Source organism: Carcharodon carcharias, chromosome 13 (genome assembly GCF_017639515.1).
Source record: "Carcharodon carcharias isolate sCarCar2 chromosome 13, sCarCar2.pri, whole genome shotgun sequence".
Classification (NCBI taxonomy): Eukaryota; Metazoa; Chordata; class Chondrichthyes; order Lamniformes; family Lamnidae; genus Carcharodon; species Carcharodon carcharias.
In genome coordinates, this window is record NC_054479.1 from 146106147 (window position 1) to 146126917 (window position 20771).

The window sequence follows — 20771 nt, forward strand, 5'->3', positions numbered from 1 at the left end:
CTACAAAAAGATACACCTTGTTCAGTCAGATGTAACTCTGTTTTTAATACTGATATGATCAACCAAATTATTTGATGAACAACAGAACTAGCCCTGAAAAAATAAAAATTTAGCAGCATTCTGCAATTATAAAATTTATCCATAGATTTTTATGCTAAAATTTTGAAAATAATTCCTCAGAATGTTTTAACTTCTATCTTCACCCTATGTGTATGCCCCAACCTTTCATTTGTTCATGTAAACATTTATAAAAATTATTTTATTTGACTCCATTTTGTTTCCTGTGTGTTTGTGAAAATCCTTTATTATTATTGATTGCTTGGATAGCCCAATGACATTATTCCGATTCCACTTTAGGAATCTCCTGCAATTAGTTGCTGTACAGATATAGAGGGGAAATTCTTACCAGAGAGATTACTATTATCTCAGTAAGACTTACTTTGATATCAGTGGCTGAGCACCTTTGCTGCTGATCACCAGCACTGAGCAGTTAGTTCCAGAAACAATGGGGTCAGCTTGAGTTTCAGTAATGATGTAATTAAATAGTAATAGATTTTTTTAAGCCCATGGTGTATCCACAAAATAGCCGTGAAAGTGATGCCACTTTTTATAAACACAGTGATGGTTTTCTCATTGAAAATGAACCAATGGCACTAAATCACTTGTTATCTCATTGTAACAGAAAATGCAGCGATCTTCTTTAATATTTGACCTCGGTGTTGTCAATTTATAAATGTGGCTTGAAGAGGCCTTTCATCTAAAATTACTCTTTTTCACCAAGAGTATATTTTGGGAATAGATAGTTAAGACCATTTAGACATGGCAAAGGGTTATGTGATACAGAAGGAATGGTTGGTAGCGTTATTTAACTAGAAATTGTCAATGTGGAAATAAAACTGATTTTATTGACATGATCAGTGCACATCTTAGTAAAAACAAATTATGATGCCTGTTAATTTAAATAGTTGGTTAACTATTAACAGATCTGACTCAATGCAAATAGTGTTTGACTCATTATATGTTTTTATGCATATTATTTGCAGGTCAGAGAATGGCTTTGTTTAAATTGTCAGATGCAAAGAGCCCTTGGCATGGACATGACCTCAGTCCCTGGTTCAAAACCACAACCTCTGCAGCCCAAGCAGCCGGGAGCAACTTCCCCTGCCCCACAGGTAGCCAAACAGGCTCCGGCTCAGCAGCCAGCTCAGAGACCTGAACAAGCCAAGCCTTTATCACAGGCTGGATCCAGGAAGCAGCCAGTGCTTACCAAGCAGCAATCGATGGCTGCTTCTCCTCCGCTGAAGGCCAAACAACCATCACATGGGCCTCAGGACCAACAACCTCGACAGCAAACAGCCAAGAGACCAGAACCAGTTAAACCATCTCAGCAACTGGCAGATCAAAAGGACCAGAAACACCTAAACAAGCCCCCACAACAAGTCATTTCCACGACTGAAGTACTAGAGAGTCAGCAACCTACTCTGGGTCCCCAGGTTCAACCAGCTGCTCAGCAAAAAGGCTCTGGCCAAACTAAAAGACCAGAGCAAACAAAGCCAGCTGCACAGCCCCAGCAGCTCATTAAGAAAGAGGGGGTGTATGATCCTCAAACACAGCCCCAGCAATTGCAAAAAAAGGGAGATTCTGTTCCAGGGGCAGAGCCTGACACTGGGATAAAGAGTCAAAGGCAAGATGTGGCTCAGCAAAAACAGCCAGCGCAGGTACAGAAACCAGTATTAGTGGAGAAAGCACCACAAGGGCAGCAGACTATTAGTGGCACTGCTTCTGAGTTGATCAAGCAGCCTGCTTCGAAAGTGGAACCCAAGACTGCCCACCCTAAGGAAGAACAAGCGAAACCCGCTCAGAAACCAGCAGCTGCTAAAGTTGCCCCATCACAAATTCCACCAGAGACTCAAAAGACTCCAAAACCCCCAGAACAGTCGAGGCGTTTCAGCCTAAACTTGGGGGGTGCTGCACAACCACAACAGTTTCAGCCGTCAACTCCCCAAGAGACTGTCACTGGAAAACTCTTTGGGTTTGGGGCATCACTGTTCAGCCAAGCCTCAACTTTGATATCTGCAGCACCCCAGCAACAAGATCCACATGGACATACTGCAAAGCAACCTTCTGCTGTACCTCCAGCTGCAGCTCAGACAACCTCCAAGGAGAGCACCGTATTTCAGCAATCTCCTAAACGTGACATTGGCAAAAAAGAAGCTAAACCTCCAGCAGCAGGTCCTTTTGAACAGAAGACTGCTGTGACAGCAAAAGCTATGACAGATACTGGACCCAAAAATAAAGCTGTAGCTGTGAAAGAAAGCAAGCCTGGAGCAGAAATGGTTAAGCAGGCATCCAAACCCTCGGAAACTGAAATTGCTGCTCCATCAAAGACCATTTGCCCTCTTTGTAAAACTGGTCTGAATATTGGTTCTGAGGCTGCTCCGAACTTCAACACATGTACAGAATGCAAGGCTGTTGTATGTAATCTCTGTGGATTTAATCCAATGCCACATTTAACAGAGGTAGGAAATTATTACATTTTTTGGACAATAGAAATTAGCTCCTTCATAGAAGGAACCGTCCGTAGATTTTGCATTTTAATTCACATCACATTTCACAATTATTGCTATTACGACCTTTCTCATGTTGAGGCAGCTTCATATTTATATTCAAAGTTTATACCATTTCCTCTTACGCAGTTTTGTAGGGTGAATATGCCTTGGAACATGTAACATGTCTCTTTAGGCTGGGTCATTCTTGTCCTGCCTGCATGATTTTGCTGATCACATTAGCAGGTGGCATCCAGTATAGGATTTTGCTCCCATTCCAGTACATCATAATATCATTGAGATGATAACAATGTAATAATAGTGAATACATAATGAAGGAAATTACAGACACACAAAGCAGTTTATTGAATTATATTATCAGAAGTTTCATGTTTATTGACTATAGAATTAATCAAATAATTGAAATTATGCAGAACATATCAAGCTTACGTTTTCAGTAATATTTGGTGCATTTTGGAATAATTATTTTTTCTGAGGTGGTTTTATGATCATAATGCAGTTAAAATGTTTCTGATAAAACTTTTGCATATACTGCATGTACTGTGTTTCTTCTTTGCAGCCTAGTATTTTTAAAGCGCGTGTGGTCTGATTAAAATTTCCATTTGAAACGTGTGTATCTTGGGAGCAATGAAATCCTGCAGAGTAATAGTACCGACAGATGAACCTACATTTTATCAAATGTACAAAGGTTCTGCGTATTATCATCTTTGTGCATAATGACTTGTGACTATCAATATTTTAACAATGGAGTAAGGCCCAATTAAAGCTAATTTGTGGTAAATTTGACCTGCTGTCATGCTTCAACTTGGACCTTACATTAATGGTTTGTCATACTTTTTGTTCTCATTAAGATAAATCCTCCCAGTGTCAGCATATTGAATTACCTGTCAGTTCCTAGGAATTTCATTTAGTACCCCATGTGTTAATGTGGAACATCTAAAGGCATCACTTCATATGAGGGAGGAACGTACACTAAAAGCTGCAAGAAATAAAATGCTCCGTGAAATAACAGAGATCAGTTTCAGTAAAGTTGCTTGTCATGGTTCACCTAGGATGTTGTAGCTTCAACACACTGTCAAGATATTATAGGAACTGCAGTTACTCACATGCTAAGTTTTTGATCCTAACTTGTGGCCGGGAGTGTTGAAGAATACTGAATGGAGGATAATTGGTCCCTCACAGGATAGAAGGGGTGTTTGAAACGAGTCACTCAGTTTGTGCACTTCCTAAGTAACATCTGTAAAGTAGTATTTCCCCTCAGAGAGCTTGGAGCATGTTACCCAGCTGTCATTTACTGAGTAGAGCAGGAGGAGCCTCAGCAAGAAAGCAATCTTATCTTCCGGCAGAAAGTATTTTTCTGTGTTGAAGGAATTGTGCCATTTATTGGAAATAGTTATTGTGTTGCTTTCCATAACCTTTTCAAGGCTCACAAATACTAAAACAGCTCTCCCAGGGCTCCTGTATCCATATCCACACTCGCAAAGCCTCTACCCCCTCTCCGAGCCATTCGCATCTCTCCCTTGTATTCTCGTGTCCAGCAGCCTCCACTCTCAGCTTTTATGATAAACAGAGGGAAAACAAATCAACTGTCAAAATTTTCTCAATAATTTAAAATAATCATCAAATCCCAATGACACGAGGAATTGTAGGTTGACTTTTAAAATCACACAGGAAAGCACCAATTTCTCAGATAACCGAATATAACTGATAACATAGCAAAAAGGTTAAATAGATCCCTCAAAATCCTTAAACCTACTTGTATAGCTGCTTCTGGGTTTTTAAAGCTTTGCATCATCTTCCTTCCAGTGGTCCCACTGTATCTTTGGACTTTGGTATTGAACCTTCTCTCCGATCCTGCAGGGACATTCCTTCATTTGGGATTTATTGTCTTTTTCCTTGCCTCCCCTTGGTCCCTGTTGTGTGAACGTGACCTGGGCCACAGATGCACTGAGCAGGCACAATCTTTGAAGGGCTCCTGAATATCTTGTCTTTCCCTGCATCATCGTGGTTCCTGTACACGTTTGCTCAAATTTCTTCATATTTAAATGTATATCTTTCTACATGTCTTTGTACTCAGTACAGTGTATTTAAAAGACAACTAACATTCTGCATGTGGTTGCTTTTTTTTCAAAAGAACCCAGCAAATATGTAGTTACCCACAGGTATACATTTATTATATTGAGAGCTACGCACTATTATAGAATGGAAGAGCAATAATTGGATAATAATACACCAATGATGAGAACAGAGATATACTTCTCCAATCCTTTTCTCTATAAGAGACGTCACAGGAGTTCAAAGGTGTTTAATTTTGCCAGCAACACTAAACATTTTAAAGCAATAATTTCAGTTATTCTTTGGCATCATCTGACATGTTTCCACTTCACCACCCAATCACGGTTCAGGCTTTGGTATTGATTCTCCACACAGTCTCTGGAATGAGCACTGTATAATCAACTGTGCGTGACTGGGGAGTAGAACACACTAAAGATGGTATTGAAATAATAAATTAAAAAACTGCATTAAACTGGGAGAATGAAAAATAATATTGTACTTGTCCAACTTCAGAAAAATGGGTTGCCTGCCCTCAATTATTTCAATAATATTTTAACTGATTGACATACTTCAGGGAGCCTCCTTTGAGAGGTGTAAATTGAAGTGCATCAACTGCCAAATAAAATCAGTATTTCCTAAGGATATGTACATTTAGCATCTGAAGTAAATAAAATCTTCCTCTTTATCTATATTGTTTCTTGTTGATGTATAAGTATCGGGTACTTAATGTTCTTCAAGTTTGCACAGTAACTTTCTAGGGCACATAGCTATGCTAATATGGTTCTCTGGTTTTCACCAATCGGTTAAAGAGGAAAGACTGATGAGGGAAAGTGCACTTTATTCCCTTTTCCAGCTGCCCAATCTCAACAAAACACACTCTCAGCTGAGAAATTTACATTTTCAGCTTTTTTTCCAATTCTTTCATGGGATGTGGGTGTCACTGGCAAGGTCAGCATTTGTTGCCCATCCCTAATTTCCCTTGAACTGAGTGGCTTGCTGGGCCATTTCAGAGGGCAGTTAAGACCTTCCATTACTGTGCCTGGAGTCACACATAGGCCAGACCAGATAAGGATAGCAGATTTCCTTACCTGAAGGGCACAGAACCACCAGATGGCTTTTTTTTTAACAACAATTAATGATAGTTTCATGGTCACCATTACTGAGACCAGCTTTTTATTCTGGATTTACTAATGGAATTTAAATTCCACCAGTTGCTATAGTAAGATTTGAACCTATGTTCCCAGGATTAATCCAGCAACCATCTCCACAGAGGTATACTCTCTCTCATGGCATACTACCTGAGTATGGACAAATTAGACATTGCAACATTTGCTACGGAGCAGCTCTGGAACATTTTCCAATGAAAATGTTCCTAAGGCACCTGACTCAAGGATCTCCTTACCACCAATAAAATTAACATTTTTACTAAAATGTGAGGAATTCATGGCGAGTCAAATCTTTCTTTACAGCTGTGCTCTGTAACAGTACTTTCTGTTAAATGGCAAATTGAATTGTATCCAGCAGAATGATCTGAGCCAGCTCTGGTATTGGGCTGCATTCTCATTGCACGATGTGTCTGAGAACACAGACGAGCGGGTCCACAATTTCACACTGCTGAGTGCGTGTCCGCTTCCCAATGTGGCAAAGTTTATACCTGCATTGGGAAATGGGACCTGGCAACCTGCCCAAAAAGGACAGATGAGTAATTGATAATGCTAATGAGCTCATTAACAGCTCATTGGGGGAAACATAAAAAAATAGGAGCAGGAGAAGGTCATTCAGCTTTTCGAGCCTGCTCCACAATTCAATATGATCATGGTGGATCCTCTATTCCAACGCCATACTCCTGCTATCTCCCCATACCCCTTGACACCTTCAGAATCTAGAAATCTCTCTATTTCCTTCTTAAATATATTCAGAGACTTGACCTCCACACATTCTCTGTGATAGAGAATTCCACAGGTTCACCACCCTCTGAGTGAAGAGGTTTCTCCTCATCTCAGTCCTAAATGGTCTACCCCGTATCCTGAGACTGTGACCCCTTGTTCTAGACTTCCCCCCTCCAGCCCGAGGAAACATCATCCCTCCGTCCAGTCTGTCCATCCCTGTGGGAATTTTATATATTTCAATGAGGTCCCCTCTCATTCTTCTAAACTCCAGTGAATACAGGCCTAGTTGACCCAATCTCCCCTCATACGACAATCCCGCCATCCCTGGGATCAGTCTGGTGAACCTTCGCTGCACTCCCTCTATGGCAAGTATATCCTTTCTTAGTTAAGGAGACCAAATCTGCACACCATACTCCCGGTGTGGTCTCACCAGGGCCCTGAGCAGCTGCAGTAAGGCATCCTTGCTCCTGTACTCAAGTCCTCTTGCAATGAAGGCCAACATACCATTTGCCTTCTTAACTGCTTGCTGCACCTGCATGCTTGCTTTCAGTGATTGGTGTACAAAGGCGCCCAGATCCCTTTGTACATCAACATTTCCCAATCTATCACTATTTAAATAATACTCTGCCATTCTGTTTTTCCTACCGTAGTGGATGACTTCATACTTATCCACATTACACTGCGTTTGCCTTGTATTTGCCCATTCACTCAACTCATCTAAATTGCCTTGAAGACTCTTAACACCCTCCACAACACTCACATTCCCACCTGGCTTTGCTGTTTTGGAAAGGAGGCACAAGAACCAGGTTCTCAGAGATATACACCAGAAGGAGGCAGTGATACAGCAGGGAGCCATTTGTGCCTGTGGGAGATAATCATCAGGCAGCATCAAAGGGGAGGGCTCAGAGAGGCATCGGTACATGGTTGCCATTGTGTAAATGGAGCCTCCTGAGTGTTTGGACTGTGAGTGCTGGGGCAGATAGTGGGAGGGTGAGGTGGGGGGAGCGGCAATGTGTGGGTTAGTGAGCTGGCAGGGATCATGAGGGCAAAAGGGGTTGTGGGGGATGATTCCGGTGGGCTGGCCTTATAATGATCTGCTGATGTATTAAAATGAGGTTCCTGACGTTTGATGATGTGGAACGCGGTCTGTCATTGGCAGGCAGAGCTGACATCGCAAACTAGCTTCATGAAGTCATCAAACTGATTATTGGCCTTCTCACCATATTGTCCACTCACAACACCAAACATGCCCAAGGCTGGCGGGCATGGAAAATCCCGGCCATGGTTTGTACATCTTTATATAACCCTGCAGCGTAAATACAAGACACTACACACATTGCTGTCTGACCACAAGGACCACCATCGAGTAGACCATGAGCCCTTTAAAGAAGTAAGTTGAGTGCCTGGAATGATTAGATGGGGCGGTATATTACACTCCCTCAAGGGTGTTGCAGATTATGGTGGTTGGTTGCTTTTTCCACAATGTGGCCCTCCAGAGAGGTGTGGACCTCAAAGCAGCAAAGCTGCTGGAACAGTCCAGTTCCTTAGAGGAGGAAGAAGATGCTGCATCAGTTGATGGCCCAGGCTTTGCAATGAGGTTGATGGGCTGCCTCAGGAGTCAAGGCAGTACTCAGGCTGGCTTGGATGTGATATTCACTCTTGTCCAGCATGTTTCATCTGAGCTCTGCTCATCCTGTTGGACAGTTTGAGAATCACCTCGGTCTGAATGAGGGAATGAATCCACAGTGCACACAACTCTGAACACTTGCATTGTTACCAATACTTTCCCAGGCTCACACAGTGCTTGGTCATGCTCCCTAACTTAGAGTCAGAGAGTCATAAGGACACGGAAGGAAGCATTCAGCTCATCGAGTCCATCTTCTTTCCCCTTTTGCTTTAAACCCCATGAAAGAATGTAAACACAGAAGCCTGGGTGCAACAAAAACATGACCATTGTATTGACTCATTCACAGAATAAACAAGAAACTGTTGCCTACTAGAACCAGAAACTACAATCACTGACACAGTGAGCCATGCTCACAGCCTCTCCTTTGAGGTGCTTCCCTTGTGGCTCGGTATGAGGTAGAAGCAGCCTGCTTACTTGTCTTCACATGCCATTAAGATGCCCGTGGTGGTCTTCCTCAAAATGGAGGTGCCAGTGGGAACATTAGCATCAATGCAGGGGAAACCTCTGTCACAGGGCCTTACTGCATAGATGGTCTTTCAGTCAGAGGACTGATGATGGGACTGGTTATACGAGGAGTGGGTTCCTTCATCATCATCTGAAGCAGCCTCAACACTTTCATGGCATTTGTGACTGTTAAAGGGAACCACCAACTGCAGCACAACTGACATCTATTCCATAAAACTTTGTGCCATTGGTGTCACTGACCGGTCAATGTTATGCAACATTTTGTGCACATCAGCTTGCTACTCAGGTACCCAATCTGAGTGATGCTGCAGAGTTTGGCCATTACCGCACTGGCAGAACTCAAACTCTCAAATCCTTGCGACATAGCGCAGCACATTCGATGGATGGGCTCCTGCATTTTGTGCCCATGACTCTGCAGCACTGCAGGGAACTGTGACATGTCTCACTCTGCTGGTCCAGGAATACCTACCTTGTGTGTGACTCCTGAGGTTACGGATCTTTACCCAGCTGAGCAGAACTGTTTCTGCCCTCCATTTTCCAACTGCCTCTGTCACCTCCTCCTGTTCACTTGAACAACGCACTTCACCCAGTGGCACTCAGCTGCATTCTAAACTGCATTGAGGACTCACTGAGGTGAGTGTATCTGCACTGGTGGAGGATGCCCTTGAATCATGTGATAGTGAAGACTTCATCCTCCATGGACAACATCCCTCCTGCAGCCACCAGCTCCCCCTCTACAACTGGCCCTTTGGGAAACATAAGAAGGTGGGTGTGAGAACTTGTCTCTATTAGAAGATGCTCCTGCAGAGTTGAATTATGACATGGCACCATACCAATGCATCAAATGTAGATTCAGGATTCTACACCCTTCACCTGGATATTTATAGATTCTTTTAACCTGTCTTGGGCAGAACCCCATCTCTCCATCACCCTTCCTTGATGCAACATCACCCTCGCCATTTCAAGGGTCTCTTCCTCCATGGAAGTAGGATTAAGAAGCTGGGCCACTCCACTGCCTGAACGAGCCCTCTCTTTCTAGCATTGTGTGCCCATTTCCTTTCAGGGTCAAGAGAGAGTTAAGAAAATGCTGCCCTCCCTTATCACTTCTAGAGGAATAATCACACGAGAGGTTACAGTCTTCAGTGTTTCCTCCTCCACAAAAAGGTTCTGGTTGTGAGCTTTGCTCTTGGCACAGTAATGCCCCTGGGCACACCTTATTCCAATATTCAGGACGGTCATGCACCCTTAGGTTGTACAATTCATGTATGCTGATGTTATGAGATGTCAGATGATGTGTGCCAGGTGGACTAAATCCACAAAAGAAACTTGGTCATGGTATCACAACAGTTTTGCAATTTGTATTTATTATGAGGATGTGTGCACTGAATTCAGTAGTAATAAGCCCACCAAGACCTTTAGAGATTTTAAAAATTAAATTAAAACATTTATTAACAAAATATAAAATATTTCAAGCACACACATACAACTACAATTACTTACTATTGTAATAACTCCTAAAATTCCTAATTAACCCCCAGTTATACGCCCTTTAAAGGCAACTGTCCAAAATAGATTTTAAATTTAAAACAAAACCAGCAAGTTAACACAATATTCACTTGACAGTGGAATTCCAAACGGCTTTTTCCCAGCTTCAGTTTTATTATATAACAGACTAATACACAAATGCTGGAGGTTTCATTAAGGCTATTTCACACATTCCTGTTAGATCTCATAGCCTTTCATTCTCCTTTATATATGTTTCTCTCTTTTTAATATGTACATTCTATTGTTCCACATGTCTTTGAAACTATATATTTCTCATAATATAAAAAAAAATCATGTTGCCAATATTGTCAGTAACCTTTGGGAAAAATAAACACATTCCTTAGCCTTGCTTATCTGGCTAGCTGTAAACAGACTAAGACCCCTTTGAAATCAAAATCTCTTAATTTATCCAAAAATGCAAATTCCCTTTACACCTTACAGGCTAAGCCAGCATCCGTGTTTATTCATCAGCATGTCAAGCATGATGATTTCAAACTTGCAGTCTACTGGACTCCAAATGTAATTAAATCACACACGGACCCAACTATACTTATCCCCATAAACCTACTTAACAATAAACCAGAAAAATATGAAAATTATTATGCTTTTATCACACTAGTCCAGGTGATTAGGACCTGGATTGCACTCACCTTACAGGGTGTAAAAAGGTCTTTGGAAGACTTGCAGCACTGAATCCACAACCCCTCATGACTCTGAAGCTACTCACAATGTAAGCAACTCCATCCATGCCACCTTAATTTGGCCAAGTGGTTGTTTCCTGACCCTCTCAGGGAAGGGAATGTTTCTCTCTGCTTTCAAAATCACGTCTAGGGAGGCATCAGAAACACATGGGGGTCACACTGGCATGAGTGCCTGACCTGTAGATGGCCCACTTCTCTTCTCCTCCATGTGTGGAAAAAACAGAGAGCACCAATGGCGGCTGCTATTTCCTATTAAATCGAGCACACTTGCGTAAATCCCATCTCCTCCCCCCGCCTAGCGTCACTGAATGACCAGCTATCTCCATCTCTGGCCAATTAATGGCCTCTTGTTCTAAAATTGTGTTGTGCGTCTATTTCCAATGTGGTGTGGGGTTGGCATTTGAAAGTTCTCTCAATGTTGGGTCCTGACCCCAGAATAAAAATTCAGCCCATTGTTTCCTTTCTTCTCATGAAGTAATCTGGGATTGCACTTTTATTTTAATATGTTCACAGGATGTGGACGTCACTGGCTGGGCCAGGATTTATTGCTCATCCCTATATTGCCCTTGAGAAGGTGGTGGTGAGCTGCCTTCTTGAACTGCTGCAGTCCATGTGGTGTAGGTACACCCACAGTGCTGTTAGGGAGGGAGTTCCAGGATTTTGACCCAGTGATAGTGAAGGAACAGCGATATATTTCCAAATCAGGATGGTGAGTGACTGGGAGGGGAACTTCCAGGTGGTTGTGTTCCCATGTGTCTGCTGCCCTTGTCCTTCTAGATGGTAGTGGTTGTGGGTTTGGAAGGTGCTGCCTAAGGAGCTTTGGTGAGTTCCTGCAGTGCATCTTGTAGATGGTACACACTGCTGCAACTGTGCGTCGGTGGTGGAGGGAGTGAATGTTTGTGGATGTGGTGCCAATCAAGCGGGCTGCTTTGTCCTGGATGGTGTCAAGCTTCTTGAGTGTTGTGGGAGCTGCACTCATCCAGGCAAGTGGGGAGTATTTCATCACACTCCTGACTTGTGCCTTGTAGATGGTGGACAGGCTTTGGGGAGTCAGGAGGTGAGTTACTTGTCACATGATTCCCAGCCTCTGACCTGTTCTTGTAGCCACAATATTTATATGGCTCATCCAGTTCAGTTTCTGGTCAATGGTAACCCCCAGAATGTTGACAGTGGGGGATTTAGCGATGGTAATGCCATTGAATATCATGAGGTGATGATTAAATTCTCTCTTGTTGGAGATGGTCATTGCCTCACACCTGTGTGGCTTGAACGTTACTTGCCACTTGTCAGCCCAAGCCTGGATATTGCCGTATGAGGAGAGATTGGGACGACTAGGCCTGTATTCACTGGAGTTTAGATGAATGAAAGGGGATCTCATTGAAATATATAAAATTCTGAAAGGGCTGATCAGACTGGATACAGGGATGATGTTTCCTCTGGCTGGGGGGCCTAGAGCGAGGGGTCACAAACCATACCTTTGGTCCCTTCATCCAAGTCATTTATGTAAAATGTAAACAGTTGTGGCCCCAGCACTGATCCCTGTGGCACACCACTTGTTACATCCCATGAACCAGAAAAAGACCCATTTATGCCTACCCTCTGTTTCCTGTTAGCCAGCCAATCTTTGATCCTTGCCAATATGTTACCCCCTATACCATAAGCTTTTATTTTCCGCAATAACCTTTGACCAGGCACCCTTACCAAATGCCATCTGGAAGAAGATGGAGAGGGAGAGAGAAAGAGAGGGTGAAGGCTGATAAGTTTGGTTTCACCTTTTAAAATGACATAGCTGACCCTGAATTGCCCTCATTAAAAATAGCTCAGAATTGGGATTGAGAAAGGAGACGGCCACAGTGTGGTGAGAATTCGCCTCCAATCCCGAACCCAACCTCCAGCTATTTAAAAACCTGGTATTGAGTGTTCTAAATGACTTGACCATTCCAAGAATTTGAAGTGTAGCTCGAGATCAGCTGTGATGTATTAGATTAATTGTGTGAAATGTATTTTAAAAGTAATTAAATTCCACATTTCACTTAGTAAGTCGATGTCATCTTTATACTGGCTGTTGAAGCAAGAAAGAGGCTGAGAGGCACAGTGAATGTTCACCTTTGGGATATGACCTCAAATCCAATGAAAGCTGATGGGATTTGCCTGTTCCCTGGTGGCTGCTGCTTTTCTTGGAAGTGACCTTGGGGAGACCATTAAGACAATTCCCGGGAGCATCAAGACAATTCTCGCGAGTTATTACACTGCAGCTTGAATTACCCATAATTCACCATCGATTAGATAATTGTATCTAGGTTCAAACATGAGGGTGAGAAATGGAAAAATCTTCAGGCTGTGAGGCTTGTTCTGAGAATAGGCTACAGGGGTTTGTTTGTGTCCAGTTCCCTCCACATTGTACATTTTATAGCTTATCAGGATGACTTCAGGATGAAGGAATCAATTTCGTTGTGCTGCCTGATCATTTTCACAAATCCATGAATTAAAAGAAACATTTGCAAAAGTGTTTTTATCGTTAAATTATTATTTGCCTGGGGGTTTTTCTTGCCTGTTAAGAGACTTGACCACGTGAATGACTGACTGACAGCTTAGCCCTTGCTTCTCAGTCACAGTGTGTGATCTCACTGGACTGAGCAAATATTTCTATCCCCTACCTTCCCCTATAAACTGCTCCTTGAAACCTACCTCTTTGACCAAGCTTTTGGTCACTTGTCCTAATATCTCCTGTTGCTTGTTATCAGATTTTGTTTGATCTTGCTCCTGTGAATGCCTTGGGATGTTTTACTATGTTTAAAGGTGCTATATAAATGCAAGTTGGTGTTGATACTATTTTCTGTTATACAAATCAGGGTCATAAGAACATAAAAACTAGGAGCTGGAATAGGCTATTCAGCCCCTCGAGCCTGCCTGCCATTCATTACGATCATGGCTGATCTCATTTCAGCCTCAACTCCAATTTCCCACCCTCTCCCCATAACCTTTCATAAGAACAAAACGCTCTTGAAGTGGTTACTGGCGGCTGTACCCCCAAAGCCCTAAGCTTTTTGTAGGGGAGTTTTTGCGGGTTCAGGAAGAACAGAAAAACATCACCTGCCTCTAAAAAACTGCAGCCTGTTTGTTACCAGCCTGTGCTTGACCTACCGAGAAATTCGGATCAGTTGCTTGGTGTGAAGTGTGAGCTTCTCCCTTCCAGGGACTCTGCTTAATGCTTATCTGAGTCCAAAGTGGCACATTGACAAGATTCAAGGGGTGGACAACCAGATCAAAATCCTGGAACTCCCTCCCTAACAGCACTGTGGGTGTACCTACACTACATGGACTGCAGCGGCTCAAGAAGGCAGCTCACCACCACCTTCTCAAGGGCAACTAGGGATGGGCAATAAATGCTGGCCCAGCCAGTGACACCCACATTCCATGAAAAATAAAGACAAATATGTTGAGCATAAGTAAGTTTTCTTCTGCCAGGTGAGGCAGAGTGCTACATCAAAATGTGTGAAAACTTTGTCGATATTTCAGGGGTGGAATGTGGAGACCTAAAGCCAAACAAAAGCATTGGGCACTGAATGGCTGGTCTCTCCTCTCCCCTTCAGTAAAATACCTCCAGATCACTCTCATTGAGAAATCAATTCACTTTAATTGTACATAAGTAGGCCTCTGAGACTTTGTGCATCTTCTGGTGTTATTTCTGTTTGTTTTCAATTTACAAAATTCCCAAAAAGTACAATTATAAAAGTGATCATCACCATCAAAATGGTTACTTAAAGAATGAAATAACAATCATTCACACAATGCTAATGTAAAATGAATTGGCCAGACAATCACTGACATTAAAAAAAAGGGGGAAAGAGGAATGACGGGTATTGTTAGCAGATAATTAGTCTGCCTGGAGTGTCTGTGATCTTGCATTTGTTCGTAGTGTTGAGAAGAGCCTCAACTAAATGGATCTCTGGCTCATTCTCCCTATCACAGTCAGGGTGCTGCAAGTACAATAGCTCACTGCAGTTTCAAGGAACATTTAAAATTCATGATGGTTCAAGTCTGCAAGTGCTTTCCCTTCCCATCTTTACACCAGTTAGAGTTTCAAATGCTTTGCTTTGCCAATTTATGGATGTAAGTTAAAGGTACTAAATTCAATATGCATTTATTGTATGCACTTTTCATGAATAACTTTTCTTCAGCCTTATTATATTTTCTCTCCTCTGTTTATGTTATGTTTTTTCCCTCTCTTTGTCACTCAATAATGCTTATCCATTCCTCCTGCATTATTGATCCTGACTTTAACAAGCATTTTTGTTGCCTTTGCTAAGGAAGGGGGATTAGACCAATAATCTTTTCTCATATCGCAATTGTTTAAAAATCTTATTTCTCTCCTTCAGTGCCAGGTCATTTTGCACCTTGGCCCAGGATATACAGTAAACTCAGTACATGGACTAAAATGGTTTTGTGCCTTTTCTTGCCAGTGGCTGCATCATAAACATAATAATCTGTTCTCAATTTTCCTGATGGAAAATTATATGTGTCTTATGTTTGGCGGAATCTAACGGTAAAGTATCCAAATGTCATTGTGTGGAACCTAATGGTAAATGCTTTCTTAACTTTGTCATTCCATTTTTTCCATTGCAATTTAACATCCAGTGGTGTAAGCAGTAGTAGTAATGGCCACTCAGAACCTTTTGCCCAGGCTTTTGCCCGTGGGTCGGGTGTGAGAATTCCCAGTTCTGTGAACCTAATCTTTAAAAATAGTGGCCCTCAGTTCTGATTCTCATTCCAGGGGATTGGGCTGGATTTGACGTTGGGCCCTGTACCTCTGGAATGAATGCGGAGGCTGCTGGGTGTGGAGTCAGGATGGGCAGAAAGCCTGCACTTTGTTCAATTTAATTATAACATGATTAAACAAAAAACAGCTCTCCAGCCCTCACTCCCCATATCCCCCATCCACTGCCCATGCCCTGTCCATTCTAACCTATGCAACCCATGTCCCTCTACACACCCCCATGGCCCCTCATAGCCCCTGTGCCCTGTACAACCCCATGACCCTCTATAGCCCCTATGCCAACTTAGTGACAGCTCATGCCAACCGATGTCCCCCAGCCACAACCCTTTTCCCCTTGTCTCCATGCCAACTCACCCAGTATCGACATGGGCAAACCTTAGGAGCCAGGTTAACATAAAATTAAGTGATGTGTCTATTGATGATGTCACTATGTAAAAAAAGCTCTGATTAAAGAATAACATTTAATGCATAAAAATGTTTTCAACTAATCTCTTTTGAAAAAAAAATCTATTTAATAACCACTTGGAGCTGTCAATCAAACTACTCACTTAACAGGCACCTCACTGTGATAATGTTAGTTTGTAACACCAGTCCTTGCAGCACAAATCCAATGATAGTAGCCCTCAGGCTTATGTCAACAGATAGAATGACATATCAAGTGCTGATTTTTTTTTTGAACTCCAGATTTTTTTAAAATTTCAAGCCCAGCAGAGTTAAATTCATTGACAGCTTTGACATTTCCAATGAACCTTGACAGTTCTTTGACAGCTTTGACAGTTCCAATGAACCTTGACAGTTCTTTGACAGCTTTGACAGTTCCAATGAACCTTGACAGTTCTTTGACAGCTTTGACAGTTCCAATGAACCTTGACAGTTCTTTGACAGCTTTGACAGTTCCAATGAGTTTATGCACTTTTTACTCACAATCATACTTACTTTTAACAATCCAAAAGGGTGCCTTATCTCTCCCAAAGATGCCCTGGGACCATATCCAAAGAGGGAACCCTGGTAATCCAGATGAATCTACCAGTTCAGACCTGTTGTTACCTGGTCTAATCTGCATACACCAGATTTCACACTCCTGGCCCAATGTCCCACTTCAGTGGAGGGAGCTGATGATTTAAATGCCCAGCCACCTCTGTAAACTGTGCATGTGCAAGGCCTAACATAACTCTAGTCCCACCCCACCCTCCCCAAGTGAAAATAGGAAATGCCGTGTTTAGGGTGGGACTTTGGATTTCTGGGCTGGTCCTTTGTCTTCTAATAACGACTGACCCAGCAACCTCCAAAGGTTTGTGAATATGTACCCCCCAGATCTCCCTCCTTGTATACTCACATCAAAATAGTACCATTTAGATTGTTGCTGCCTCTCCATACTGTCCCACCCGAAGAGTGTAACTTCACACTTCTCTGCATGAAATTACATCTGCCATGTGCCAGCTTACTTCAGGCTGGCTATGTCCTCTGAAGTCTGCTACTATCTCCTCACTATTTATGGCGTTACTAAATTTTGTATTATCTGCGAAATTTGAAATTGCTTTCACTCATACCAAGTTCCAGATCATTTATATATAACAAGCAAAGCAATAATCCTATTGACCCCTGAAGGACCAATTGCATACTCTCTCTGGCTTGAAATACATCCGTTTAACATTATTTTCTATCCTCATTCTTTCGCCAATTGCAAACCTATGTTACTACTGTCCCTTTAATCCTATGTGCTTCTCATGAGTCTATATGTGGTTGTCAGGGTGCTAAGACCTCACACTCTGGCCTGAATTTTTCAGTCGGTGGGTGGGCTCGGCAGGAGCAGGTAGGGGTGGTCGCAGAGCTGACTGCCACCCGTGATCGGTTCCGTGCCGCCATTTTACATGGGCGGGTCAATTAAGAGCCACCCAGCGTAAGACGCGAGAGGTAGTGCTCAGCGCTACTAGTGCAGGTTGGGGGAGGAGAGAAAGTCGGGGCCAACACGCATGTGTATGAAAAAGTGCTTCAATCTCCCTGAGGCACAGAGCGGCCTTAGGGAGATTGAAGTGCTTTTGAAATAAATAAATAAATAAATGGATTGAAAATGTAATTAAACATGCCCCCTCAGTGTCACATGAGATGGCTCATGTTTTTATATTTCAGAATTTTTCCAAATTTAATTAATAAAAGCTTTAGGAAACCTCACTCCACTTGTGGATGAGGTTTCCTAATAAATGTGAAGGCCGTTTAGCTTTCTCGCCTGCCCGACAGCGTTAAGGTTAGACAGGCAGCATTAACAATGGCCTCAATTACTTCCTTAATGGCCTTAATAGATTGTTTAATTATAGGCGGGCGCGCAGCCAACACTGCACGTGCCTGCCAAATGAAGCACCGAGAGACTGCGCGATGATGTCGGAACGCACGCCTGACATCATCCCGCATCATTTCAAGCGCTGACTGAAAAATTCAGGCCTCTATATTTTTATTATTATATATATATCATCATGGCTAATTTCTAAAATTTAAAAACTGGACAAAGATTTTTTAAATGGCTGAAGCTATGTCTGCCTGTGACCTTCGAACACCAGGAGCTAATCTTACAGTCTGGGAAATTTGCTTCTCCTTATCTCTGAAGAGAGACCCAAATGAGCCCCTGTGAGCTGCAGAGACCACATTCAAAGGGAACTATACAAAGACATCTACATTTCATAAACCAGGCCTGGCCGACCGAATCTGATTCATCTTCTTGGACAAAAGACACCACAGCCACCCTATAAGACTTAATGGTTGGAACATTAACAACTCCAGGGACCCAGGGATACACACCCTTTGTCAAAGCCAAAGAGGAGAGGCGGGAGCCATGTGACGTGACTCTCCAGAGCTGGTGGCACCAGTAACATTGCCTTGTGGAGCTGCAAAGCTCAGTCTGCCATCTTTCTATCTAGCAAGCAGCAGCAGCACAGAAAGGGTGCTCTGTCCAGCTGAATGCCTGATCCCATCCACACTGTTACCCCTGGAACCCCTGTACCATCACCTACAAGACTGATTCAACTCTGTGTGTTGACCTGACCATGGAAGTCATCCTCAACTGGAAAGGAGAATTATCCAACAACAGTTCAGGCTGCCAACCTCTGTGAAGGAATACATCATTACGCTTTGATTCTAGGTTCTGGACACAAGTGAAACAATAATTCCTTCCTCTGTGATCTTTCCCCTGTAAATCCTTTCTTCCTCTATCTCTCTTTATTGTTCGAGTACAAAGGAGTCTGCGTAGCAACCCATTCCCCACATTTTGAGATTGTGCAGATAGACTAACCCCCTGAGTTTATCCTATCTCGAGTTTGCTGTCAGGTTATGAGTAGAAATTGGGTCACACCAAAACTGAGGAGTTGGGAAACATGCCACTGTTTATAAAGAGGGAAGCAAATCAAAACAACTTTCTGTTTACAGACAAGTGATGAGAGGAGGAATCAGGGCTGTTTAAATTAATCCCCCTCCTGCCCGTAACAGAAATTTGGAGCTGAAATCCAGGATAATCCCAGTTGGTGGGTGAAACAGTCGCTGAACAATGGGCTATCTTCAAAGAGGAGATCTTTGGGCACAGTCAAGGCATGTTCCCTCAAAAGGGAAGGGCAGGACAAACAAATCCAGAGCTCCCTGGATAACAAAAGAGATAGAAATTAAATTAAAGAAGGAAAAATGTGCTTACGACAGGTGTCAGGCAGCAAATACAACTGAGAACCAAGCTGAGTACAGAAGGTTCAGGAGGGCTGTGAAAAAGCAAATACGAGAAGCAAAGAGGGATTATGAATAAAAACTGGCAGCTAACATAAAAGGAAATCCCAAAGTATTCGATAAGCACATCAATAGTAAAAGGGTGGTAAAAGAAGGAGTAGGGCCGATGAGGGACCTAAAAGGGGATTTACACATAGAGGCAAGAGGCATGGCTGAGGTATTAAATGAATACTTTTCATCTGTCTTTACCTACGAGGCAGATGCTGCCCAGGCCAAGGTGACAGAGCAGGAAACCCTATCACTAGAAGGGTGTAAAATTGATAAGGAGTTGATATTGGATAAACTGCCGGTACTTAAAGTTGATAAGGCATCAGGACTGGATGAGATGCATCCAGGAATATTGAAGGAAGTGAGAGTAGAAATTGCAGAAGCACTGGCAATAATCTTTCAATGTTCCCTGGATTTGGGGGAGGTGCCGGAGGACTGGAGAATTGTAAACATTACACCCTTGTTCAAAAAAGGTTCTAAAAAGGCCCTGCAATTAAATACCAGTCAGTTTAACTTTGGTGGTGGGGAAGCTTCTTGAAACAATTATTCAGGATAGAATTAATAGTCACATGGAGAAATGTGGATTGATTCTGAAGAGTCAGCATGGATTTGTTAAAGGAAAATCATATTTAACCAACTTGCTGGAGATTTCTGAAGAAATAACAGAAAAGGTCGATGAGGGTAACGCTGTAGATGTGGCGGACATGGACTTCCAAAAGGCATTTGTTACAGTGCCACACAACAGACTTGTGAGGAAAGTTACTGCTCATGGAATAAAAGGGACAGTAGCAACGTGGATAGAAAATTGGCTGAGGAATCAGATACAGAGAGTAATGGTTAATGGGTATTTTTTGAACTGGAGAAAGGTTTGTAGTGGAGTCCCGCAGGGCTCTTCCTGATATATATAAATGATTTAGATCTTGGTGTTCAGGGGATAATTTCAAAGTTTGCGGATGACACAAAACTTGGGAGAATTGTAAACTGTGAGGAGGACAGTGTAGAACTTCGAAAGGACATAGACAAGTTGGTGGAGTGGGCAGATAGGGGGCAGATGAAGTTAATGCGGAGAAGTGTGAGGTGATACACTTTGGTACAAAGAACGTGGAGAGACAGCATGAAATAAGGAACACTATTCTAAAGGATGTGCAGGAGCAGAGAGACCTGGGTGTATATGTACATAAGTCATTAAAGGTGGTAGGGCAGGTAGAGAGAGCTGTTTCTAAAACATGCAGTATCCTGCGCTTTATTAATAGGAGCATAGAGTACAAGAGCAGGGAGGTTATGATGAACTTATTTAGGACACTGGTTAGACCTCATCTGGAGTATTGTGTACAA

At 42.6% G+C, this 20771-nt stretch overlaps 1 protein-coding gene across 1 annotated transcript in view; it reads left to right on the forward strand.

The window, feature by feature from the left end:
* Window positions 1-20771, forward strand: part of LOC121286168 (protein piccolo-like) — a gene marked incomplete at its 3' end in the record, with an annotated part of 652194 nt that overhangs the window by 13485 nt on the left and 617938 nt on the right. The window contains exons 3-4 of the mRNA XM_041203147.1: window positions 1044-2519; window positions 8424-8426. Coding sequence (XP_041059081.1) covers window positions 1044-2519; window positions 8424-8426 — 1479 coding nt within the window. The remainder of the gene's footprint in view (window positions 1-1043; window positions 2520-8423; window positions 8427-20771) is intronic.